Source organism: Muscardinus avellanarius (genome assembly GCF_963383645.1).
Source record: "Muscardinus avellanarius genome assembly, chromosome: 2".
Taxonomy (NCBI): Eukaryota; Metazoa; Chordata; class Mammalia; order Rodentia; family Gliridae; genus Muscardinus; species Muscardinus avellanarius.
The window spans coordinates 183,092,427-183,119,292 of NC_137787.1; the positions used below are offsets into that span (position 1 = coordinate 183,092,427).

General features: G+C 38.2%; 1 protein-coding gene across 1 annotated transcript in view; it reads left to right on the forward strand.

Moving 5' to 3' along the window:
- Positions 1 to 1,860: 1,860 nt before the first annotated feature.
- GPC5 (glypican 5) overlaps positions 1,861 to 26,866 on the forward strand; it is a gene marked incomplete at both ends in the record, with an annotated part of 697,712 nt that continues 672,706 nt past the window's right edge. The window contains one exon of the mRNA XM_080690276.1: positions 1,861 to 2,026. Within this exon, the coding sequence (XP_080546402.1) occupies positions 1,861 to 2,026 (166 nt within the window). The remainder of the gene's footprint in view (positions 2,027 to 26,866) is intronic.

A 26,866-nucleotide genomic window follows, 5' to 3' on the forward strand; every position in this document is an offset into this window, starting at 1 on the left:
GGCTTTGATTTGAAGACCTCAATTTTAAAAGCAGCTAGTATTTTCTATTTTAATTTATTAAGAGAGTTCTAAGAAAAAAATCTAAAGTTTGGGGAATATTTGTCAGAAGCCAAGTGCCTGCCATTCTGCTCTGCAGCAGTGTCCCAGCCATCTCTGGAATGATTTTAAAAAAGAAAGTGCTATCCTGCTGAAAGTACTGCCTTTGATATCAAATGGTCATTAAAAGTTCTAGGGCACTTTGATAAGCCCCCAAATTATTCACTACTATCTCTTGGCAAGGGTTCAGATTTGAGGTGGAATTTTCTTAAAGTAGTTAAGGTATTTATAGTCTCCCCTGCCTAATGCTATTAAATAGTTTAGTTATGCTGGAGGAGCACTCTCTTCAGGTGGCTGTAGACTAAGATGCACTTGTCACCCACGTGGCTTAGCTCTTGAGTCAATCACTTTCCAACATGAGCTTGGCCTCTTTTGGTTTATGGTTTCTAATGCCTTTTACAAACTCTTAAATTGGCAGAATTCCTTTGTCAGGCTTAAATTGCTTGAAAGTCTTTGTTTCTCTTCCTTGTAGGGAACTCTCTCCTGAGCACTCTTTCTTGGTTGCTCTCTAAGAAATATGTGTGTGTGTGTGTGTGTGTGTGTGTGTGTGTGTGTGTGTGTGGTACTGGGGATGGAACCCAGAGCTTTTCTACCTCCGGGCTATACTCCCAGACCTATTTTATATTTTATTTGGAAACAGAGTCTCACTAAGTTGCTGAGAGCCTCACTAAGTTAGCTGAGGCTGGCTTTGAACCTGTGCGATCCTCCTGTCTCAGACTCCTAAGCGCGGGTTTTCCAAGTGTGCGCCACCACGCCTGGCTTCTCTAAGAAATCTTAAATTTCAAATGCGGTAAAGTGCAGTCAGACCTCCATAGATAGATAAAGTGTTGAAATAAGATATGATGCTAAAGTGATAAGTGAGTAAACTGGACTTAACTGTGATAAGAAGAATGTGCTAACCCTTGTCATTCTTATGACTTCTAAATTCTTTTAAAGAATTGTTACAGAATTATTTGAATACAAGAGTAACAAAGCAATTAAAAATAACTTATGAACCGTTTGGAAGCCAACATGCCATTAGGCCTCAAAAAATAGTGTTTGACTTTCGTGCTGTGCCCAGGGTCCATCTATGCAATTGGAATACAACGTCCTCCAAATAGAGAAGCTGGATTTAAAGAAAAATGTTTCATCTAAGTTCTGGTTGGTATTTCTCATCTCCTGCTTTTTGTGATCCTCTTCATATATTCTGTCGTTTTTTCATCAGACACTTGTTTCCCCCGGCATGGACTTAAGAGGGCGAGGAGGACTGGGCTTCCTTTTATTCATTGGGTTCTCCCCTCCAGCAGCCCTGCGCTGTCTCTCCAGCAGGGGCCTGGGGTGGACAGCATCTCTGCGGGGGCGTGGCCTCCCGGGGGCGTGACGGGGGGCGTGGCTTCATCCCGCGAAGGCGGCGGGCGAGCTCAACTCAGGTTGGCAGCTGGGAGCCGAGCCCGCGCCGGCGGCTGCAGCGGCCGTGGCCGGAGCCGGATGCTCTCGAGCTCTGAGGCTCCAGCGCTTTTCCTCGCCTGCGCAGAATCTGCGCGACTGGGCTAGGAGGGACACCTGGCAGTGCTCAGCCCGCAAACTCTAGAATCTCGGTCTCAGGATTCTCTGGGAGAAAGCCAACTCTCCAGGTGAAATCGGGCTCCGAGCACAGTCCCTCTGCACCTGGTCTCTCATCACACCCTTGAAAACCTCCCCTGCCAGTCTTCTTCCAGCGCCCAAGGCGCAGGGTGCGCGGGGAGAGTGGGGTCCACTGCGGGGACAGGGGTGCCGCGGATAGCGATGATGGATTCACGGACTTGGCGCAGGGGCTTTCCATGTCTCCTTCTTCTGGCTTTCCTTGGGTCTACCCAATGCGAGGGTGAACAGACCTGCGAAGAAGTTCAGAAACTTTTCCAGGGGCGGCTCGCGGGAGCTGTCAAGGGGCTGCCGGATTCGCCGCGGGCAGGTAAGCGGCCGCTGGACGGCGCCTGGCGATGGGTCTGGACGCGGTGCAGGGGGCTTTGAGAGCTCGCCCTGCGTGCCACTCCCTAGGATCTCGGAGGTGGCACTTCGTGGGAAGATAACCTTAGGGGTCCTCCAGCTGCGCAAGGTGAATCCCAATGAAACCTCGGGGGATGCGCTGTGAGAACATCCCTAGCGCTGCGCAGCTCTCGGGACCTCCCGAACCGAGCCTGCGATCCGCCGAGCTCCGGGCGTTTGCTCCCTACCGGATTCCCTCAGCCTGGGGTGATGCAGCGAAGGGAGCTGGAAAGCAGACACATGGGACAGCGTAGGCTGCCTGCCTTTCTGTTCCGGAAAGGAATTCCACGGGGGCTCCTGAGGTTATTGCATTCCCACAAACTCAAGGAGTTGGGTTGGTTGTCCCAAGTTTGATATTAAAAGCACCTTCATTATACTCCTTTGCCGGATAATGGAGCGCTAACAAGGGCATTTTTTTTTCCTGTAATTAGGACCCGGACCCTGTACACACTCAGAAATGGGGTCTTTCGCCTCTACCCCAGCTGTCCCCGCACGTAGCATCAGGGTTTCCTTGCAGGAACCCTAACTGCCCACTGTCTCTCCCAGAGCCACTGGGTAGAATGAAGCCAGAAAGGTGTTAAGTCAACAGGCAAACGAACTCTATTGGGAGCCACGTAGCATGAATAAAGATAACACCAGAGATCCAAAGGGAAGAATACAGTTAGTGTGGGCAGCGTAGGCTATGGTTTCTCTAAGAGCCTTTTGCCTGCGTTTTCATCCTGCATATTTTTTGTCTGCTGGCAGGAATGCCAGTGTTCATTCTATCTGAAAGAATAGATCTTAGTTGTTTCATGCCATAGTAGGTGTCTGGAGCTAACTCAGATCTAACAGGGGAAAATGCACCTCCTTAGCTGTGCCTCTGAATGACAACACAGAGGAATGAAAGCCTTGAAGTTAATGGTGGAACAAAAACTTGTGTAGGATGCAGGAGTCTAAAATGCACCCTTTACCTGAGTTTCTAAGGCGAGGAGACTTGTCTTTCACCCTACCCAGCTGTAGCACCTTTCCTGATTGCTTTTGTGGGATGAACTCCATCCTTGTTATCCCAGAAAGAAAATCTGGGTGTTTGGGAACATTTAATCCACTTGTGTTTTTATGACCAGTCTTAAACACATAAATATTTATTTGAATACCTGGGCACCACCACCAAATGCTTTTCTTTTTAAAAAAAATCTATTTGAATCAACACTGTTGATATTTTCAGCTTAGGGGAATTCTCTTCCCAAACAAAATACCCTCATAAATATGTGTTTTCCTATTTCTGTGTATTCATTAAGAATTAAATTTCACTTAGCTGCTGATTGTGGTGGGGGGGGTGAGAGTGTTGATCTGTGAAACCCCTTGAATTATTGGATATTTCCCCCCCAATACTACAGCTTTGGCAGACTGTTGACACCTCTCCAGGAAGGCCATGTTATCAATCCTTTCTCATATCTTAATATTTCTGGTACCCGCTGAATGCAACACATTGGCTAGGAGGTGTTGGGTTTCTAGAACCTTGTATGTCTCATCTCTTTTGAAGAGCAACTTTCTCAGCATTAATCACGGAGCTAGCATTTTACCAGGATGAAAGGGAAAGCAAGATCTGTCCTGCACAGGAGGAAATGATTGTCATAATTTGCATTTGATATGCAGAATGCTAACAGAGTGCCAGGATGGCCAGGATCTGCCTTTCCAAGTCATTCGGGACTGTTTCCTCATTGCTAATCTCTCTTTGTGGCTTAAAGTGCTGGAAGAATCCCAGCTGTTTCAACTCAAGGGGCTGCTGGGCAGAGTTGTGTTCTTAGGACTTCCCTGGAGCTGGTGAAGAAATGCTGAATTCTCTTGATATTTTCACTAAGAAAAAGTCATGTGAAACTGTTACTCTGATTGAGACTTACCCAATAAAAAGGCATTCATTTATGCATTTGAGGTAATTCTGAATCTTGTTTCTGTATCATTGGTCCTTTATTTGGATAATTCAAGAAAATATGAAACTCTCTTTTCACATTGACGTCTTTCTTTTTTCCACTAGGAAAATCTCATTCTCAACTTAAGTAAATCACATATATCATGTTTCATAAATTTTCTTTATTTTTACATTATGTCTAACCTGTATCATTTAGCATGATTGAATAGAGTAATTGGGCACCTTATTTCCTGATATCCTCAGAAGGGAACATATTAATATGTAAATAGTCACTTCCACATAAGGATGCAAATATAAGTATTTTTAATGAAGGTGGTTATTTAGCACACAGCCTTTCATTTATTAAAAATTTTAATAGATTTAATTTGATATTTCTTTTTCTTGGAAATGTATTTTTAAGTTTTTTTCTGTTTTTTTTTTTTTTGCCACAGTGCTTAATTCCTGAGATGTCAAGAAAAAATGCCATTTGTAAAATATTAGCAGATAAAATAACAATTTTCCTACATTTCTGGCTTTTATATCTTCTGGAAAACATGCTATCCAATTTGAAGTTATTAAAATGGTGAGAACAGCCATTTAAGCTGTTTCTCAGATTTCCCTCACCTTTGTTCTCTACAATGCTCCAATTCTTTTAAGCCTATTGAGCTCCTAAGGATGCTTGGATGAGAAATGTAAAAAAGGAAAGAAGGTGTAAATGTGATTAGAATTACAGATTTCCCTGTGTTCTGATTTTATTTCCTAAGTGGTTGTCAAGGTGCCCTTTGCTCTTGTTTATTTTATTCAGAAAAGGACCGTTAGTGGAAGTGTCTTTTATAGGCCCTTTTATTTTTATTTTATTTATTGGGCAGGGGATAATGCTTTCCCACTGAAATTTTCTTCACACACATCGATCATACATGTGTTGTTTCATCTCTTAGAGAATTACTTAGAGACTTATAAAAAGTGAAAGACTACTTCAGATAATTTATATAGCAAGTATTTTTAAAACTGCCAGGTATTCTTTGATTAAAAAAACCTCTTTATCAAGTATACTGTATATCAAATGACTTGTGAAAGCTTACTTTTAGGCAACTTTCTGTTACTACAATAGAATGCCTGAGGCAATTGACTTGTAAAGAGAACAGTTTAGTTGGCTTTTGGTTTTGGAGGCTCTTGTCTAAAAGCCAGTGGCCCCATCTCTTTGGGCTTTTGGTAAAGTAGCATATGATGGCTGGTGACCATCATCACTCATTGACAAAAACCTCAAATTGAGACTCTGTCACTAGTGGAGTGGTGGAGTGCACACCTGTAATCAAAGTACTTGGGAGGGCGAGGTAGGAAGATCGCAGCAATTTAGACAGACCCGCAGCAACTTATCCTGTTTTAAGATAATAAAAAATAAAAAGGGTGTGGGGGTAGAACGTCCCTGAGTTTAGTATCACACACACACACACACACACAAATTGGTACTGTCTCTCATAAACTAACCTCTTTCTTTTCTGCTTGAGCAGCATAGTTATGGCAATCAAATTTCCAAAGTCAAAATTTAATTCCATAAGATGACATTAGGGCATATTATTAATGTCAGAGTTACTCTGGGTTGAAGCCCACTGGATAAGATCCACCAGAAACAAGCCTGTGGTCAAACAAATTAAGTTCATTTTGCTTGCTGCACCAATGGAAATTGTAAACTACAGGAACCATAGGTGTCTTGGTAATAAGTAGTTGGGTGGGTTTTTACAGAATTTATACTTTTGCTGAGTGATTAGGAGGAGGTTTAATGAAGTGGGGGCAATTTGGGAATGGGCCATTTCGATAAGTCTCATATAGGTCTTAGGAAGATTAAAGTGTTGGTGGCTATCTTCAATAAAGAGGCCGTAGTAGCTAGAGTTGGTGAGACGGGGGAATGTTCTGTCATTTTGTGGTTGCAAAGTGTTTCTGTCCATGTCCTCTTGTACCACAGCTCTCAGGTGGTATTATACCACCATCAATTTCTTATTTTGTGCATACTGTTTATGTTGAATAGTGACCATCAAAACCCAGTTCCAGTACCAGGGCACTTTGTCACTTTCTTTTCTGGCAAGCCCAGTGGGTGCTGTGGTGTCTAAGAGGAATATGTTCAATTTTTATCCAGACCTTTAGTGAAGCTGGATGGCAGAGGAGTGAGAATGGTCTACTTTAGACCCATAGAGTGTGACTGTCACACCCTATTCCATCATAGGGTCAAATACAAATATTGCTGTCAACTACTAATATTATATGTCAACTATAAGTATTATTTGTGTCTCCATCCATCTCATAATTTAAATTTCCCTTTATTAGGCAACCAACATCCTGTGTTTGTATAATTGCCATTAGGAAAGGTACAAAGTTATATTTGTTTTTAGCCCATTAAGAATCTTTCTGGAATATGGATTTTGTTACTCTCCGACTTTATATGTTTGTATCATCTGATTTCCACATTGTCTTATATTATAAGATTGTCTTTTATATCTATAACATTTCTTTTGTCATTAGCTGGTAAGACCAAGAATAACATTCTAACTAGGTACCTCTCCTAAATAGATAGATTTACAAATGACTGGTCTCTTGGTAAATTTTCCATTTTGTTAAAATGGAGTCATGGAAGACTTCAAACATATGCCTCGTTGAGATAGATTCTCTGTGAATGTGGTGCCTTGTCTACTCAGTTGAGAAGCATTAGAAATTGATGTTAAAAGAGAATAGCCATTTTCTATATAAACCTTTCTCTCATAAAAACCCAACCTTCAACTAGAAGAAAAGAAAGTACCAATGATACATTTAATTCTTCTACTTAGATAAATATAATGAATTCCAGATTTCAGTAATTATACTGTGATTGTTCATTTTTCTGTGAATCACCAAATGTCATGAGTTCTTATTAGCTGCATCAGGTCCACATATGGCTACCATGTAAATTGAGTATATACAAACTTTTATAGAAAGAAAATGAGATTTTGTATTTCTATAGTTTTATGAAAGGATACACTTTAAAAAATTTAAAGTACTGAAAAATGGAAAGAAAGTAAAATATTTATACCATTCAGAAATAGCCACCCAAGGTGGGCATGATGGCATACCCTTGTAATCCAAATACTTGGGAACCTGAGACAGGAGGATAGATTCCTGGCCAGCCTCAGCTACTTATTGAGGTCCTCTGCAACTTACCTAAACCATGTTTCCAAAAATAGAAAAAAAAAAAAAACAGGCTGGTGATGTAGCTCAGAGGTAGAATGACCCTGGATTCAATCATCAGTAACACACACACACACACACACACACACACACACACACACAGAAATAACCATCCAAACACCTTTCTTTTCAGTACCCTCATCAAATCTCTGCTAAACATAGAAATATACTTTTGAAAGAACATGGAGTCATTTTGTCTTTCTCTGTAATGTGCTTTTTAAGTTATGAACATACTAGTATTTCCTATTCCATTATACAATTTTCTAAGCATATTTTTGTGGCTGTATAGTATTCTGTTGACTAATCATAGCATAAGCTATATTCTCTCTTGACATTGGAAAATTAGACTTCCATTACCCACTGCCCCTAAATCACATGGCTTAGGACATAAATGGCACACATACTGCACTCTGATTTTACTCATGTTTTGCAAATGATCTATGTTATTTCCACACTAGAGTTTTTTAGCCTCAGCACCATTGACATTTGGGAATGAACACATTCTCTGCTGTGGGGTGACATCCTGTGCATTGTAGAATGTTCAGAAGCATTTCAGAGCTCTACCCACTTGAGGCCAGTAGCAATGCCAGCACCTCCCCCATCAAAATGTGACAGTTAAAATATTCTCTGGACATTTCCAGCCGTCTATGGAAGCTCAAATCACCCTGGTTGAGAACGCCTGGCATGAATTGTACAAAATGTGAGTCCTTCACACACACACACACACACACACACACACACACACACATACACACACTCACTGCATAGTTGGCTTGTTTGCATGTTTCAACTCTCAGCTTAAATGTGGGCTCTTCAGGGAGGGCTTTCTCAAAGTTCATTAAATGGATCATACTAGTTATTGTAGAATCTCTTTTGCTTCCTTCAAGCAGGGCACTTAGGATGGCACATCTCTTTTTTTTCTTTTTCACTCTAGATCTTTCATCACTAGATTGTGTGATGGAAATAGAGAGCAGCTCCCTGTGGGCCAGTTTCACAGACCTGTGACTGGCGCGTGCAGTCACGTAGGATCCCACACCGAGAAAGAGCCCACACTTGGTTTCATGTTCTGTCGTCACCATCCTGAAATTGGAAGGAAAGTCCCTGAAGTTTCTTTGCATGGCAGTGGCTTTTGCTGTGATGTTGTTCGTCCTAATGAGTACTCTGTTCACTGTAGACCATCTGTTTTCAAGAGCAAGGCCTGGAGCAGAATAAGAGTTGAAATATTTATTAATTTAGTAAAGCTGCAAAGAGCATGAGATCCGGCTTTCTGTGGTGATACTTTTTATGTGTCCTGGTGCTATCTACATGGGATAAGATGGGCTTCCATTTTTTTTCTTCCTCATAGTAGGCTAGGACCATTAGCCAAAGCTCACTGAGGCCTAACTTACATTTTTACTCATCCACTTTAAAAAAAAAAAACAACTAAAATAAATATAATTTTAGCTATTTAGAGCTTACCTGCTTTGTGTGCCCCACAATACTCCACCCAGCATCTACAAGCCATAGATAAACTATGGGGCTATAAGAGACTCCAAGACTCTCTCTAAGCTGCCTCTTAAAGCTCTCTGGGGTGCAGGGACTTCTTGTCTTACTGCTGAGTGACATCTAGACAAGCGAACTGCCTCTCCATTTCCTTTCTCTTGAGCGCTCCCTGGGTGCATCCCTTCTGTGATGCCACTGCATCTCATCCCTGGAAGGTCTCAGGTACTATCCAAGTGCCATACAAATAAAGGTCAATGCCATCCTAATAAAGCTTCCATCTTACAGTTCTGTCTTTTCCTTGATCACCCCTGGAATCCTGAAACTCATGACATATAGGTCAATACTTGGTTATTTCTAATCTAAAGTAGGGACTCGAAGTAGAAATACTGATTGTATAAATGTATGTAGAGTAAAATGTAACATATGGTAATAGACACATATACACATGTATATGTATATTTCAGTATTGAAGATTGAACCCAGAGGCATTCTGCCTCCAAGCTATACCCCCAGCTCTTTTTAATTTTTATTTTGAAACAGGATCTTGCTAAGTTGCCTCAGGCTAAGTCTTGCAAAGTTGTTCAGGCTGGGCCTTGAACCTATGGTCCAGTCTTCCTGTCTCAGCCTCTCAAGTGCTGGGATTACAGATATACACCACCACACCTGGATAAATATTTCTTCCCTTTTACTAGATCATAGGTTACTTGAGAGTAGAATTTATAATTGATTTCTCCCTTTGTTTTGTGATTAGGGCAACATTAACATTTTTGATGTGTAGAATTAATCTTCTCTTTATAGTTAGCTAATAGTTGACTTACTATAATTATAATGTTTATATAGATTAAAACATATGATAGACAAGACATATTAACATATAATCTGGACTTGGTTGTGTTTTTGAGTGAATCATTCTCACAGGTATTTTTTCTCATGTAACTGCTACTATAATTTATATTTATAGAAATTTATTTTATATTTATAGAACTATATTATTTATATTTATATTTCTATGAAGTCACTAAAAACTTTTATCTTTAAATTTAAAGGTATTTTATCTATATTATCTAATGTTCTTGAAATGAATGAATGAATTGGCAGCCAAATATTTAGTGGTACTGGGGATGGAACTCTTCTACCTCCAGGCTACACTCCTAGACCTATTTTTTTTTTAATATTTTTATTTGGAAACAGGGTTTCTTAACCCAGCGAAGCTGGCTTCGAACCTGCATGATCCTCCTGTCTCTGCCTCCCAAGCATGGGGATTACAAGCATGTGCCACCACTCCCGGCTGCAGACAAATATTTGGAAGAGAGTTTTCTCAAATATTCTGCCAGGAAAGGAGAGATAGCTAGCTAGCATTTAAGGGGTTCATTCAATCAGCTCGGTTGTCATCATGTAGCGTATGACTGTTGTGCCTTAAAGTAAGAGAGAATAAAGACAAATAAAAGGTAACTAAATGCAATTTGAATTTGGCTCTAGATTAGTTTGTTTAATTTGGATGTAAGTTTTTGCACATTCTATTCCATGAAGAAATTAATAGCAATGAATTAGAAAAAGATTCAGTTTCTTCCCATGTTAATTATACATTGGGAGTGAAGTACATATTATCAAGGGGATGACATAATATGAGAAGATCATATTAATTACATAGATAAATTAAAAGCATAATTGATAATATGATAAGCTGAGAAGATCATTGTTTGTTGAAGGATTCTGACTTGGAGCTTAGACTTCATGCAGACCAAGTAGAATGGCCACAGACTTTCAGAAAAAGCACATAAACAATTGCTATTAAATCATAAAAAAATGATAGAGTAGTAGATATAATTTATCTCTAAAGTATTTCAAACAATGGAAAATTTAGAAATACTTACATAGCCTTGTTTCCAAATTTATTCATTTTATATTGAGAGATTGTATTATATACAACATGATGTTTTAAAGTATGTATACTTATTTGGGTAGCTTAAATCTAGCGAAATGAAATATGTAGTAACTCAAATATGTAGTAACTCAAATAGTTACCATTTTTTGGTTGTGAGAACATATATTATCTCCTCTGGGCATTTTTTAAGGAATAGTATATCATAACTAACTATATATAGCATGTTGTGGAAAATATCTCTAGAACTTCTTTTTTTTTTTTTTTGGTGGTACTGGGGGTGGAACCCAGAGGCTTTCTACCTCCGGGCTATACTCCCAGACCTTTCTTAAATATTTTATTTGGAAACGGTCTCACTAAGTTGCTGAAAGCCTCACTAAGTAGCTGAGGCTGGCTTCGAACCCATGTGATCCTCCTGTCTCAGCCTCCCAAGCGTGGGGATTACAAGCGTGCACCACCACACCCGGCTTAGAACTTATTTTTTCTAACTATAATTTTATATTCTTGGACCAGTATCTCCCCAAAACAGGCCTAACCTCCATGTGTATATACCACATTTTCTTCATCTATTTATTTATGGATTGGACACTTGGATTTATCCAGTCTTCAAGACCTCTTTCAGTGTTATCTTAGAAAATAAGGAGCTAATTAAACAATTCTTGTTTTGTAACTTAAATTTGTATTACTCATATTAGGATAGTGAGTTTGACTACTTCCCTCTCTTCTGTATTGTGGTAAACAAATCCATTTTATTTATTATTATTATTATTATTAATTATTATTATTATTATTATTAATTTTTTGCAGTACTGGGAATAGAACCCAGGGGCATTGTACCTCTGAGCTACACCCTCAGTCTATTTTTTTTTTTTAGTCTTTTTTATTTTGAAACAGAGTCTCACTGAGTTTACAAAGGGCCTTGCTAAGTAGCTGAGGCTGTCCATGAGCCATGATCCTCCAGTTTCAGCCTCCAGAATGCTTGGGATTACAAGCGTGTGCGAGCTAGTTTTTTATAATTGCAGATAGGCAATATAATGAAATAATCTTTGCAGTAATCTTTTTACTTTTCTGCTTTACCTTGTCTAACAGTTGGAAGAGAATAAAATCTGAGAATGGAGTTCAGTGAAAAGTATGCTAAGAGCATGCTTTTATTGATCAGGTGGAATGAGAAAAAATGATTCCTGGATGTCCTTGTTCATTACGTATATATTCTTTAAGTGAGAGACTGTCAATATTAAATTACCTGTACAGATTTATTTGCTTTTTGAATAACTCCTCTTCAGCGAAGTTATACCAAGTTACATTTGGTTCATTTTCTTTTGATCATTGAGATGTCTGTGTTTAATGAGCTGAAACTGAAGTAGGTCAATAAAATGAAGAGATTAGCAGGCCGTTCTCACCAGGCTTGGAACACATTTCATTCTGGGTAAAATAAACAGTCTTTTTTTTTTTTTAAGGTTTTTGATCAACTTTAAATGGTAAAGGAAAGAGAAATAACATGGCAAGACTCAAAATGCTGAGAAGTCAATAAGTTCCTCAGGGTACTGTTTGTAGAAAAAGTTAGATGAATCTGTTTGAATGGCTAGGAGCTTTAGTTCACAAAAGCAAGACTAAATTTTACTTTCTGACGTTGTAAATTCAGGTACAAAAGGCTTCAGATTATTAAATATTTCTTTTTCAACTCATCTTTGGAGATATCTTACATTTATAACAAAGACAAAGAGTAGGTCTGAGAAAGAACTAAGTCATTGTCATTGATAAATAAATGGAAAATGCAGGTATGTTAACATAATTTGTCATATTATAGCAAGTAAAAATGAATTTATAGTTCTGAAGAAGCTTAGTTTTGACACTATCATTTATTAGCTATGGAACCTCTAGCAAATGACTCAACCTCTCTGGGGATGTTTTTGTTCTTCATGGAGAGTGATACTGGCTAGTTTCTTCTCCTTTTTGGAGATTTTTGAGGACCACTATGTTTTGGTGATGGTGCTTTGTAAAATTTGCTCCATATGTGATGTAATTAATTCTACCACAAAATGTCATTCTAGATATATGTTTAAAAATTCTTCATGTTATATCATGGAGCAAGTAGAAAAATCAACAGAATTATTTTCCTTCATTCTAATAAAATACCAAGTGTGCAAATACTTGTTACCCATCACCCGCCCTTTAAGTACTAATCCCATACTCTTAGGAGCAAAGTTCACATTTTCATTATTTGTCTAATTTATAAAATAACTTATTATTTATAGTTTAATTCTATGGTAAAATGAAGTTTGTTTATTCACATATGTAACATAAGAACTAAAGACTGGGCTTTTGCAAAATAGTGCTTTTTCAAATCATTCGATTAAGAAGGCAGAAGGCAGTACTTTACCTGAAAACAATGCAATTTTAAAGATGAATTAATGCAAGTAGGAATGGGTTCTGCAGTGTGTGGCTGGCTTCAGTAGGTGAGCTGGAGTTAATTCTCTGCTTTTGTTTATTGTGGTCTTGCTTGTCATAGTACTGATGGGGCACAGTGTGCCCCCTGTCTTGTGGATCACAACTTTCCTTCCATGTAAAAGGCTCAAGGATGGCATGTGTTAATTAGTCTCTTGATGAACTCTCCACCCTCCTCTGGGTTTCTGGAATGTTTCAGTGGACATTCCTGCCCAGGCAGCTAATGGGGAGCAAAAGTCAGAGAGGAGGCAAAGCAGGTGGAGGAGGGTGGATCCCAGGTCTCACACCTGTAGTTACTGCAGGATATCTGCATTTCTTTACCTTTCAGTCTCACAAACCTCTCTGGATTCTGATAAATACTTTTTCTCCTTCAAAGATAGAAATAGTGTCCTATCCACAGTGATTAGTTTGGAAGAACTGCACTGTACCTTATATTTCTTTTATAGAAATTTAATCCAATTTCAGAATGGCCAACTATTTTCTCTCAGGATTCTGTATGATAAAACTTGATATTCTCATGCCGGGTGTGGTGGCACATACTTGTAATCCCCGCACTTGGGAAGCGGAGACAGGAGGATTGTGGAGGTTTGAAGCCAGCCTCGCTGGCTTAAGAAACCCTGTTTCCAAATAAAAATATAAAATAGGTCTGGGAGTGTAGCCCGGAGGTAGAAAGGTTTCCAGGAACCCCAGTACCACCAAAAAGACAAAACAAAACAAAAAACCAAAAAACTTTATATTCTCTATGTATTTAAACCCACAAATTTCAGGAAAAAAATCAATTTGTATTTAAAATATATAGAAAAATAAGTATTTTCTTGAGGCATATTATAAATGTTTAAAAAGTTCCAGTCAATGATAATTTCTGTACTCATATTTAGTTACCTTATGATCATACTTTTGATAAATAATTGTTTATTTCCCTCCTTTTCTCCTTGTTTCTTTTATGAAGAGTGTTGATAGTAGTTAGCTTTTTAGGATTCAGTTGGAAATATACCTAAATGGATAATACCTTGTGATGATACAGTAGTTTAATTCTCACCTATCCTACTAGTTCAACCAATTGCCACATTCTTATAGATCATAGCCCATACATGTCTATATAATTTTATTGCCCACTACATGGCTTCCACCATGATTTGACCTGGTAGCCTCTCATGGTTGGATGAATCAGTCTTCACTGACTCTAGGCCCTTGCCAGTTTAGTAGCCAGTAGAGTCATAGTTGAGTTTCCAATAAAACTCAGTTCTGCCAGGCATGGTGGCATACCCTTGTAAACCCTGCATTTGAGAGGCTGAGACAGGAAGATCCCAGGTTTATGACCAGCCTCAGCTACTTAGTGAGGCCCTCTGCAAGTTAGTTGAAGCCGTGTTTCAAAATATTATAAAAAATAGACCTGAGGATGTAGCTGGGTGGTAGAATGCCACTGTATTTGGTGCCTAGTACTACATTAAAAACAAATTTAAAAAAACCCTTAATTATATTTTTTGTGTTTAATTTTTCAATGGTTTCTCATTGCCTTTCTTATAAATAAAAATAATATGATTGCATTTATTTATATATTCTAAAGATTGAACTAGGGGCATTCTATCTCCAAGCCAGACCCCAAGCCCTATTTTATTTTGAAACAGGGTCTCACTAAGTTGCTGAGGGCCAAAGTTGCTGAGATTAGCCTTGAGCCTGTGTTCCTCTTGTCCCAGCCTCCAAAAACTGGGATTATGGGTGTGTGCCACCATACCCAGCTAATATGATTGTATTTAAATATGCAGCATGTTGAGCATAAAATACAATAGAATAACAATGAAAAATAAATGGTGGTGGTGGTGGCCAATCCCTGTGGCATTTCATCTGCAATGTACACAATTAAGAGTTTAGCATCCTTAATTATAAATGAGCTCTTATAAGTTGGCAGCAAAGACATTAATATTCTAAGAGAAATAGAGATGAATATAAGGAGAAATTCTAATGACAGAAATGACTACTAAAGATATGTAAGATGATTAAGCTTAAATTAATAGAGAAAAACAATTTCTCAGAAATATCACATTATTAAAGATTAGAAATACAAATATCTAATGGTCCTGTGATATATGTGAGAGCATGTACCCTTACAGACTAACACTGAGAAAAAAGACAAAGACTGTGTCTCCATTCAGGGAGAATCAGAAGTTACAATTTAAAGTTTCAGCCGGGCGTGGTGGCGCATGCTTGTAATCCCAGCATTCAGGAGGCTGAGACCCGGAGGATCGTGGTTCGCGGAAAGCCTCAGCTACTTAGTGAGGCCCTCTGCAACTCAGTGAGACCCGGTTTCAAAATAAAGAATAAAAAATAGAGCAGGGGGCATAGCTCAGAGGTCAAATGCCCCTGGGTTCCATTCACAGACCCGCAAAAAATTAAATTAAATTGAAGTTTCATCTACCCTTTGTCCCAGCAACACCAATTCATGAAAAAATATTCTGACAAAATAATTGGATAGAATTTAAACAAATTTATATATGCATGTTCACTGTACACAAAATTGGCAGATAATATAAATGTATATTAATGTCTACTGAGTGAAAAATTATAGGCAATCGTGTCCATGAAGCCAGGAGAGGTAGGTAAAGGCATATAATCAAGAATAACAGGTGATTTAATGACATTGTTCAAAGGAAAAAGCAAGCTGTGGTCCTACTTTAAAAACAAAATAAGGAAACTCTTTGTGTATCAATTTTTATATGAGTAACCCCCAAATAATATCCACAAGTTATTATTAATAGTAGGTAATGTTGGGATTAGAATTAGGAGGAGAATAGTAGTTAAAAAGTAAAATTACTCTATGTCACAAATTGTTATGTTCTTTGAATTCTTGGAAAAATGATTCTTAAAAAAGTTGATTAAAAAAGGAACATGTTGGAAGCATATTGAGTTATCTCACGGGTAGTGAAGACAAAGGAATAGAGGAATGAAGATGGGCTAAAAAAATGAAATTTGGTCTCTTAGTTGTATTTAATTGGCTAATTGGTCTAGAATGGAATTGGGTTTTGGGGAGGTGTTGACATTTGCAGTTTTCAGGATTTGGAAACTTACAAAAGACACAAAAGCTTATACAGGTTACAAAATGGTGGTTTTTTAAGTTAAGCTAGGTCTTTGATAGAAAAGGCTTAATTATAGTCTCACAGGACTGCTTACAAATCCCATACTCTGCAGTTTTAGGATTGTTTTTCCTGCTGTAGAACAGTCTTTTTCACATAGCAGAAAATATGGCTGCCATAAAACTTCTATCAAAAAGGAGAGGTAACCCAACTCTCTTGTTTGAAAGTTTAAAAAAAATCAGAAAGGGACCACTTAGAAAGTTTTTTTCCTTGACTAAACATAGGTAGGGGGTGGGAAGGAGGAGGTCCTAGAAAAGCTGTTTAAGCCATCCATACAAATCCAGAGGTGTTTGGTACACACCTGGAAACAGCCTTCATCCTTTTCCAGTGTATATGGCAAAAGCTAAAACTCCCACATCTTGCATTTAAAGCTCTCAGTGATATTATTCTTGCCTGATTTCCCAGTTTTGTCTCCTGTGATCCATCTGCTTTTTCCCTTCTCACCTTCCAGTTGTGAGAGAAATCAACCTGAGCCCAGAGTGTTCCTGCATGTTTTACTAGGTATGACAATCATGCAAAGTTCTGACTACCCTTTTCTTGGACCATTTCTCAGTGCCATGTTTGCAACAAGGACAAGAATGGTATCCTCCTGCAATGAGGAGCAAGACTACTTAGGTTCACTGTAAAACTGGTGAACATCAATACATGTAGTGCTCCTGCTCTGTAAAACAATCCACTGCCCATACAGGCATCTTTGCAGAACCCCCATGACAGGGTAATATGTGATGTTCATGTTCCTTGTTACACTGTGAGTCTCCTGTCTTCTGCCAGTGCTCCCAGACCTGTCACATCTCCTGATGACTTCCCCCAGCCCACAGCTGCACATAGGCCCAGCATTCCATTTTCAGCCATACCTCAATGCTTATGGTGCCCTAGTGAATGACACCTTCTCATACATCATGTCTTTTCTTGTCTGTCTCTGGAATATCATTTCCTTCCTTCTTCCTCCTCACTGTTGTTGGGCCAATCTGAGCTCAAATTTGTTTTTGCTACTTATTACCTTTTAGAGAAATTTTAGAGAAATTTTACCATAATGAACCCAAATTCTCATTTATAAAACAAGGCTCTTTTTTTTCACTGTGCACAATTTCTAGCTTCCATTTAAAGAAAACATTCAAACTATTGTTCAGAATCTCCTCAAACCACTTATCTTGTGTCTCCCAAGCAGGAGAAATAATTTTTTCCCCTATGCTCCCACAAAACCTAGTACATCTGTCATGACATTTATCACATTAAGATTTTTACAAATGTGTCTCCCCTCCTCTCTGCCCTGTAGAAAGAAATTGCATTTTATCCTTCTTGTTATCCTTAATAGCGATCACAAAACAGGTGCTCAATCAATATTTGATGAATTTGGTTGATTTATTAATCAAAATAGAGAGCAGGAAATTACTCTGCAATTTAGTACAGGTGAAAGAAGACTCAGCATCTCTTAAAATTTCTGAGGAAGGGGGGCAAAGATCTCATTTTTACTACAGAGCTGCCCATTACTCTCACAACATAGAAATGTCAATTTATCACTCCTTCATACAACATTTCTAAGAACTCTGGTTAAGATGACCTAAAAAAAGAAGAAACAATGGAATCCAGGCAAATTCTGCTGCATTTTCTTTCTATTATTTCTTTGTTAATGTTGGGAGAAATGCTGTGTACTGTACATGTTTCTTAAAGAGTCACAGGGTACACTAATAATTAAAGTTCTGAAAAGTATTCCGCATGGGAGAATATATTTCTTTGATTATTGATAAAATCAATTTATTTTCACAGAAAAAAAAGTTTCCTCACTTGGATCACCTCTTCTGTCATTCCCCCAAGATATTTTTTACTTAACATGTTAAAGAAGCACTTCTGGAAAAAGTGGTTGGAGCAGATGGAGATATTTAGAGGGCAGAATAGCTAGAACTTTTGAGGGAGTAGGAAGACTCTAGTATTCTCAGTTTTTAGTAACCTTCAAGGAATAGAAAATATTCAGTAGAGAAGAAAGTACAATGTTGGTCATGCCCATATTGAGGCTACTGTGGTATTTCAAGGTGGCCATGTACAATAGATAGTTAGAAACATGGATCCCAATATCACTCAAGCAAGTGGCAACAGATAAGGATTTGGAGATCACTGGTGTGAGAAGAAGGAAGGATTTTGAGACCTGGCAAATATATAGTGTAAGATTTCACAACAAAGTCAACGACGATTAGAAATGTAGGCGTATTTCTTGGATTTAAAAACTAGGAGTTCCCGTTACTAGCTGCATACATTTACCAAGAAGTGGCAGGATCAAAATTTAAGTTATAGGAGTCATATGAAAATGAAGTGGAGATATAGAATTCAGACTAGCCTTTTAAGAAGGTTAATTCTCCAGAAAAGAAGCTAGAGTTTAATTTTTAATTTCTGTGTGTTTTTGCTTTGCATTATACACACTTCACTAGAGGTTAAGAAAGATATATTGTAAGTACAGAAGAGGTGAGTGAGGGAAGCTGAAGTCAGCCCGGTGACACCTTTTTGGAAAGGTTAAGGATTTTGTATTTTGTCTCAGTGCAATAGAAAGACCTGGGAGATCTTTTAGCATAGTGCTATGATCAGATTGGCATATTTAAAAGATCTTTCTTGCCTGTAGGGGACCCATTTAAGACTTCTTTTGTAGGTGTGAGATTAAAGTGGTGGTAGTACCAGATCAAAAGAAGTAGGTTAAAAATTGTTTAAGAGATAGAATCAATATGTTTGTGATTTCTTTCTTTTGTTTAAATTGCAATAGTAACCTGCTCATGTATTTCCCATATAGTTATTAGGTTTCACATGCAGCTGAAATCCCAAAAACCAATGGGAATATATTGACCTTGGATGCATGACTGCATAAATAATTATATTGTATGCTGTGTAGGTATATGTATGATATATGCTTCTCACTGCATAATTGATATAGTCTCATGGTGGAGACTCTTAGTCAACTGAGTATGACTTCCAGAACTTCTAGAAGAGCAAATAATTTGAGCCAGAAAGGCCTAAGCAATTCAGTGTCTTAATTGCTTTCATTTAGGTGTGGATATCTGTTTTTTTTTTTTTTTTTGTGTGTGTGTGTAGTTAGATTCTATTTCAATATCAGCTTACATCTTCAGAGGTTCATATAACCTGAAAATAGTAACAGTGAGAAAAGGAATATAAATCCACGAAAAAGCAATGTAAAAGCAAATGTAAAAGCAAATGTAAAAGCAAATATAAGAGCTGGGCATGGTGGCGCACTCTTGTAATCCCAGCATTTGGGAGGCTGAGACAGGAGGATTGCGGTTCGTGGACAGCCTCAGCTACTTAGTGAGGCCCTCTGCAACTCAGTGAGACCTGGTTTCAAAATAAAGAATAAAAAATTGGGCAGGGGGTGTAGCTCGAAGGTCAAATGCCTCTGGGTTCCATCTCCAGACCCGCAAAAAGAAAAAAAAAATAATAGAAAAGGTAGAAATATTGTGAAATTGTATATAACATTAAGATGCACAATATATACATATTTTCACAGAATAAAGCATTGACATTGTGAAGCGGCCTGAAAATTTTGGCTTTGCACTTCTTTTAATCACTGCGTTTGTTTGCATTTTCATAGCTATAATCCAAAGACCTGACTATGTAATTTAGAGAAAGGAATATTTGTTTGTTTCATGGCTTAGTTTTGAGTCCAGTCCCTGTGAGGCCAGAGAGTGTGGATCTTAGGGCATGGTCATAGGAAGCTGAGAGGAGAAAGGCACAAGGCTTTGGTCCTCACACCATGGAGGCCAGGAGCAAGAAAGCAAGCATGGAGAGGAGGAGCCATATGTGACCCCAAGGCCATGCCCCAGGGACCCACGTCTTCAGCCACACCCCACTGGCCTTGGCCACCACTCAAGTCCATTAAATGCCAACCCTGATCTCTGTAGGAGATCTTCTACCTAATCCTGACATTCTGCCCCTGACCCCTAAAGAGCTCATGCCCAGTTCAGAATGCAAATGCATTTATTCCATTTCCAACAGTTTCCAATGTCTAAACAGTTCCAGTATCTCTCAGAAATCCCAAAGTCCGAAGTTGCCTGTGAGATCCAAGGTGAACTCTTGTGAGTCCCTGTAAAAGACAATGAAAACAAAAATAAAGTTATATACATCCAATGTAAAATGACAAAGAGTAAACATTTGCTTTCCCAAAGGGAGGAAGAAGGCCACAGAATGCAGGAATGGGACCAAAACAACATAAAAACCTGGCAGGGTATGCATTTGATCCTGCAGCTCCAGATCTGGCATCCAGTGTGCATGGCAGTGAGATGGGTCCTTTAAAAGGCTTTGGCAGCCCCACCCCTGCGGCCTGGCTGATCGGACTGGGCAGTGGACTGGCTCTTCAGCCTGGCTCCCTGGATTGAAGCCTGGAGCCTTTCCTGGTGGTTGTTCACATTCCTGGCATTTCTAAGTCATGGGGCTTTTCTTATAACCTTAGTTTCATCCTCACAGCTTTACAAAACACCCCACTTGGACCTCTTTGCAGGGATTTCAACACTATCACACATTTTCTGGCTTCTTAGGCCTTCCTTTGAAATCTGGGGGGAAGCCTCTGTTACCCCTTGTTTTCAGCAAAGCCAGCATTACGTGAGTGCTGTGATAGACCACCAACAGGAAAGGAAGCCTCGTCCTCTTCAATCACTGCTGCTGGGCCCACGTTAATCTTGGCTGCCACTGGCACCAATTCTATCTGCCACCTCCATCCTGCCCATTGTTGGGCGTGCCCCCGCCTTGGCTACTGCTTCTTCCTTCCTTTCGGCCATCTTACTTTCTTATACAATATTATGTCTCTGGGCCCCAGCTTTTCACAGGCCTTTCTGGCCAAACTGCAAATCTATAATGTCTCTGCTTTACTTTCCACTCCTGAAATTCAGTGTACAGTTCATTGAACACGGACATCAATATCCAAAATGCAATTTAGCTATTTTGCTGTTTTGAGATTTTATCTTCCAGTTTATTAGTTAATCCATCATCTTTAAATTTGAGCTTATACAGAGTTTCAAAACAGGGGCTCAATGTCAATAAGTGCTTTCCAAAGTATAACACATGTAACCTCTACTTCATTTTTCTCTGAAGTCCTCCTTGTCCTCCAAAATTTTCTGAGCACAATCTCTCTCATCTGCCTTTCTGTCCACATTCTGATCCTTCCCATCGCCTCTCAAAAAGCAATTTTAAATACTCACAATTCAGATGGTCGGATTTAGATATAGCTGTCTACTCCTATTACCAATTTTTGTCTTCATTGGGATTTTCCTAGCTATAGCCCAAGTACCTGACCACATAACTTAGAGGAAGGATTTGCTCCTGGTTTGGAGATTTTGAGTTCAGTCTATATGACACCAAGGACCATGGATATCAGGGCATGCAGTAGAATATTGAGAGAAGGAAAGCACAAGGCTTTGCTTCTCATATCATGGAGGTCAGAAGCAAGAAAGCAAATAAGAGAGGAGGAACAATATAGAATCCCAAAGCAGCAGCTCAGGGAAGCATTTTCTCTAGACACATCCTATAGGCCTGGGCTACCACCCAGATAAATCTGTTACATGTCAACTTTGAGTTTAATACGTGATATCTTTAGGGACATTCTATATCTAACCATGACTGTCACTATAAAGAATAACAAAATCATTAAAATGAATTAGGACAGTTATTAGAAAGAAAGATAGGAAAAAAGCATGACATTTTCTAAAGAATATTCTAGAATAGACTAACATTATAAATAATAAGTCAGTAGATAAGATGTCTTTAACTGAGAGAAGACTCATTGTGAAATATTTGGATTTTGATTTTCCTGGCTAGAAATAAAATGTGGAAGAAAGTCTTTTTGTATAATAAAGTTAAATTTAGATATATTATTAAAATGGAAGAGATGATTAGATCAAGTTTTTCAAAGACACTAATACACACCCTCTTGATGATTGTTACTTACAGAAAGTTTTCAGCAGGTTATACCTAGTCTGTTAGTGCTTATGATAAGCCTGTAATTTTTGGATTTGTAGATCTGGCTCATAAGAAAGTATTACTGTTTGTTTTGTAAGTATCAAGGTATAAAATGAAGATATTTCACAACCAAATAGCTTTTTTGTTTAATAAACTGCTTGGTTTTTGAGGCATGGATTTATCCTGAAGTGGCGAGGATGGATCTGGAGCTGCAGGGATGTCCTCTGACTTCTTCTGGTTTTACTCCTGTCTCATAAGCTATCTAACCTCAGAATTATTAATAAACTGTGATATGGGTAAGATGTCAGATTTGAAAATCCAAATTTTTTTTATATCCTGTCCTTGTGAATTTTTATACTTGTGGATTTCTTTTATTATTCATTTATTTTCTCCACTTTACAAATTAAAATTTTATCTTTGTCAGATACATTATAAACATTTAGTATAATAAAATATAGATGTCTATCTTGTTTTTTTGAGAAAATAGCTGAAATACCAGATTTTCTTGAATTACAGACCTCTTTTATACTTTGCATCTTAAATTTGGGAAACTGGGGATTCTTAATTTTTTGGACTCCTGACTTTCTGCACATCAAGATGTTTTCCTTTTTCAGTACATTCTCTCAGTGTCAGTTACAAAACTATTAGTATTTGTTACTTTATTTCCTTTTTCTATTTACCTTGCAATCTTTTTGAAATATCAACATATGAATCTATAAAATATATTTCCACCAATAATGTGTGGATACATTTATGATATATCTTTTGCGACTTTAAAATGGAGAAGATGTCACTGCATTATACTTCTTTTCAAGTCATCCCCTATACTATCTTTGGTATAGGGTATTATTGACTCAGTCCTATTTTTCTGTCTTTGTAATAATAAAATTATTTAAGCTTAAAAAATGGAGATGTAAGAGGAGATCTTAGAAATCAACTCATGATCTCAATCAAGCAAAATTATAGTGCCGTGAGCATATTTATGCCAACCATTGCAAGTCAATATCACCTTCCTTATTCACCATAGAGTTAGAATTAGTAAACAAATACTTCCAGGAATTTAGGAGTCATTCCTTTTTATCTCTTAGCATTGATAATATTCAAGTAACCATCCAGGTTGTTTTGTTGTTTGTTCTGTGGGTAGAAATGTCTCTAAAAGTCATAAGAAAAATTTCCCTGTTTTTTTTTTTTGGCACATAATAGTCTTTTTTAATGATTATTTATTGTGTGGCATGACTCTTTGAAATTTTTATTCTTTTTTTTATGGAGGCAGGTGTGGTACTAGAGATTAAATCCTAGTACCTTTTAAACACCAATCCTTTTAATTTTTTGTTTGTTTGATTTTGCTTTGAAATCGGGCTTTTGCTAGGTTGCTGAGATTCTCACTAAGTGTTGAGGCTAGCCTTGAGCTAGTCCTCCTGTTTCAGCCTCCCAGTATTATATATTAGGGTTACAGGTGTGCTCCACCATGCCCAGTTGTAAGTTTTATTATTAATACAGAAGACCAAATTATAAAGGGGATATGATTTTCTAGGGTGGAGCTCACTCTTTATTTTTTCCTTTTCCATCTCCCAAATTATGATAAAGTGACTAAAGGAATAAGACAAGAAAAACTTATATCCTTTGTTAAAAACTACCATGGAATATGATACAATGCCAAAATATTTGACCAATTTCTTCTTGTTAAAGTTTGTGGAAGACAAGAATGAGGAAAAGCCAATAAACTTGTAATTTGAAATAGCCTGTAAAAATAAACTTGTTTCAAAAGTAAGAAAAGCCACCCTCAAAACAGTCTCCCCAACTCTGTAAAGTCTCCTAGGGAGGGAAGGCTTCAAGGGAGTCAGGGAGAGGGGAAGTATTGAGGGCATTGATATCTACTAAAGTTCTCACTGCAAGTGTTTTAATTCACAAAGGCATGTACCCTAACAAAGCTGGCTGGCATGCTATGTAACATAAGGCTACTGCTAATGTTACCCCCAGTGGAGGCAGGAATAATACGTGGAAGAGGAGGCATCTCTTTGGAAAACACAGAAATAGAAGAAAATTGGTTCATGCTTTGACAGATCCCTGCTCCCACTGCATCTTTCTGATGGTCCTTTTTTAGCCTAGTTGGACTCCTGTGTCTTTCAAAACTAAAGAAGCATTGCAGAAAATACTTCACATTTTTTTTCTGGGCCCGGAAGTTGAGAACAGAAACCTACAAATTATGACAAACCAGATCTCAACTCCAAATATTTCATAAAGGGTGCATATAAACATAGGAAAAGAGTGGGGATTGTAAAACTCATCATTTCACTCTAGGAGATGTACAACAAAAAAGTACTTCCTATTCTTAAAATCATATTTCATGTTGTATAAATAAAGATAAGCTATACAGTCTTGAAATACTGTATATGAGAACAGGAAAGGATTCTTGCAAATAAAAATATATATTTTTAAAAATTTTTATTAAGGATGCACTGAAGTCTGTGAAAGGTAGACTGAACTGGAGAGAGAATCTTAGGAATAAAGGGAGAAATAAAGCTGAGACGGCATCTTCAAGCAGTGCACTTTAGTGGTTCTTGTGTGGCTTTAGAGTTGTACTGGAGGGTTAATGTCTTAGATAAGCATTTGATTAGACATTTATATTATTATTTCTATGTCTATTTTTATTGAAATTGTGTACATTCTAATAAAATTTTTGAATTTATAGGAATTAAAACACATTTATGTTTTCAGTTCAGAGAAGTAAAATTATTAAAGGGATGAAGATCCAGGCTTTTTGATTTTTTTTTAGTACTAAAAGCTAGAAGATACTAAAAATTTGGGATGGGTAACACATGGAATATTAGCGGTATCCTCAAATACAAATAAGTTTATACCATATGAGCCAGGTGTGGTAGTGCATGCTTCTAACCCCAGCATTTGGGAGGCTGAGACAAGAGGATCATGCTTCAGGACAGCGTCAGCTACTTATTGAGGTCCTTTGCAACTCAGTGAGACCCTGTTTCATAATAAAGAATAAAAAAAAAATAGAACTGGGAGTGTAGCTTAGAGGTAGAATGCCCCTGGGTTCCATCCCCAGTACCACACACACAAAAAAACAACAAACAAACAAAACCCTACTATATAACTACAACTCTTTTTTTTAACTTTAAACTTTCTAGCTCAATTGAGAATTACAAAGAAAATGTTCATCCATAATAAATATACTTGGAACAAAATGATCAATGACAAGAAAAGCAAGTTATTATAATAATTTGGGGAAATAAAGAAGATTCCTGATTTCTGGCCCCTGTCACACAGCAGCAGGAGAAACACTTTTCCATCTGGCCTGGTTTTATGGTCTTTAGTAATCACATGGCACATGGATACTGATCTTCACACACGCAGCATTGAACCGGCCAGCTTTAGGGTAACGATAAAAAGGAGACATAGCTTCAAGCTCCAGGGTGAGGGCAGCCTGAGACAGGAGGGCTGGCTCTGAGGACCACAGAGTGCTACCATGTGAGATGATTATCTTGGTCATTGCTGCCACACTATGAACAGGTAAATGTAATATGTGGAAAATGGGTGTCCATTTCATGCTAAAGAAGACATCAAGGTCAGTATTATGATGTGTCTCAGTGGGTTCTGTCAAGGTTTCCTGATAAGACAATCTTCTGGATGGTGTTTTCTGAGGGCATGTCACTCCTCTATTCATCTCCCCCGGCCACCTGAGGAAGTGCCAGCCTTCTTTACTGATGGCTGGAGGCTGGAGTGGGCATATGATAGCTGTGTCTTCAACACGTATCTCAGTCAAGATAGCAGGGATGATTTACACTAGGAGTACCTCGCTTCCTGAATCCATGGACTGGACTGGAAAATCAGACATACTCTAGAATCTGTATCTCCATTGAAGAGTCAAAATTCTTTCTTCTAATATGCTGTATTCTAGCCGCCAGTTTCTGTCTTTGGGAAAAAAGTTGAATTTTTGTCTTTTGAAAATGTTATTTCTGCTCATGAATTAAATTATTAATTAGCCTTTGAAAGTTGAGGCTACTATAAAAAAGATTCCTGATTTCATTGTTATGCAGTGCTTTTGAATAATGCTTGTAGATCACAAGCCTCCTCCTAAATTTCTGAAGATAATGAAAAAGCTGAAATCTTGCATTGTCTTAGATCAGGATGGAGACTCAGTGACCCATGAACCATTTTCAAAGCATATTTCTGATGATTTACAGGTCCTGGGACATGGAGTTGCAAGCACATTAATTTCTTTAAGACATTCTTGGAATCAGAATGACCTCTTTTGGAGATGGGTGGCAGGCAAGGGGTAAAAGGCAGTGGGTAAAGACTGGCAGAACCCAGAGTTTTCTGAAGATCTAAACTGGGAATGTAGTTTTGCATGTGGCTATCACGGCCAGGCTAGCATTGGAAAAATGTAGGAGATAATGGGCTCAGTGTGGAGGCTGGCAATCTAGTATGGGTCAGGAAGAAGAAATTGACCCTATTGTTACGAGTGGCATAAATGGCAAAAATATAATACAGTAACTGGAATTCAGCTATGAGAGGAAATCAGGAAACAAAGGTACTAAAATATGTTGAACAAATACAGAATGGAGTTTGGGGACTTGGTTGAATTCTTGATAAGTATTCAGTTAAGATTAAGGTCTAGAGTGGAATGAACCAGCAGGGAAGAATAGGGTGTTTTTTTTTTTGGGGGGGGGTGGTACTGGGGTTCCTGGAAGCCTTTCTACCTCCGGGCTACACTCCCAGACCTATTCTTATTTATTTATTTATTTATTTTTGTTTAGA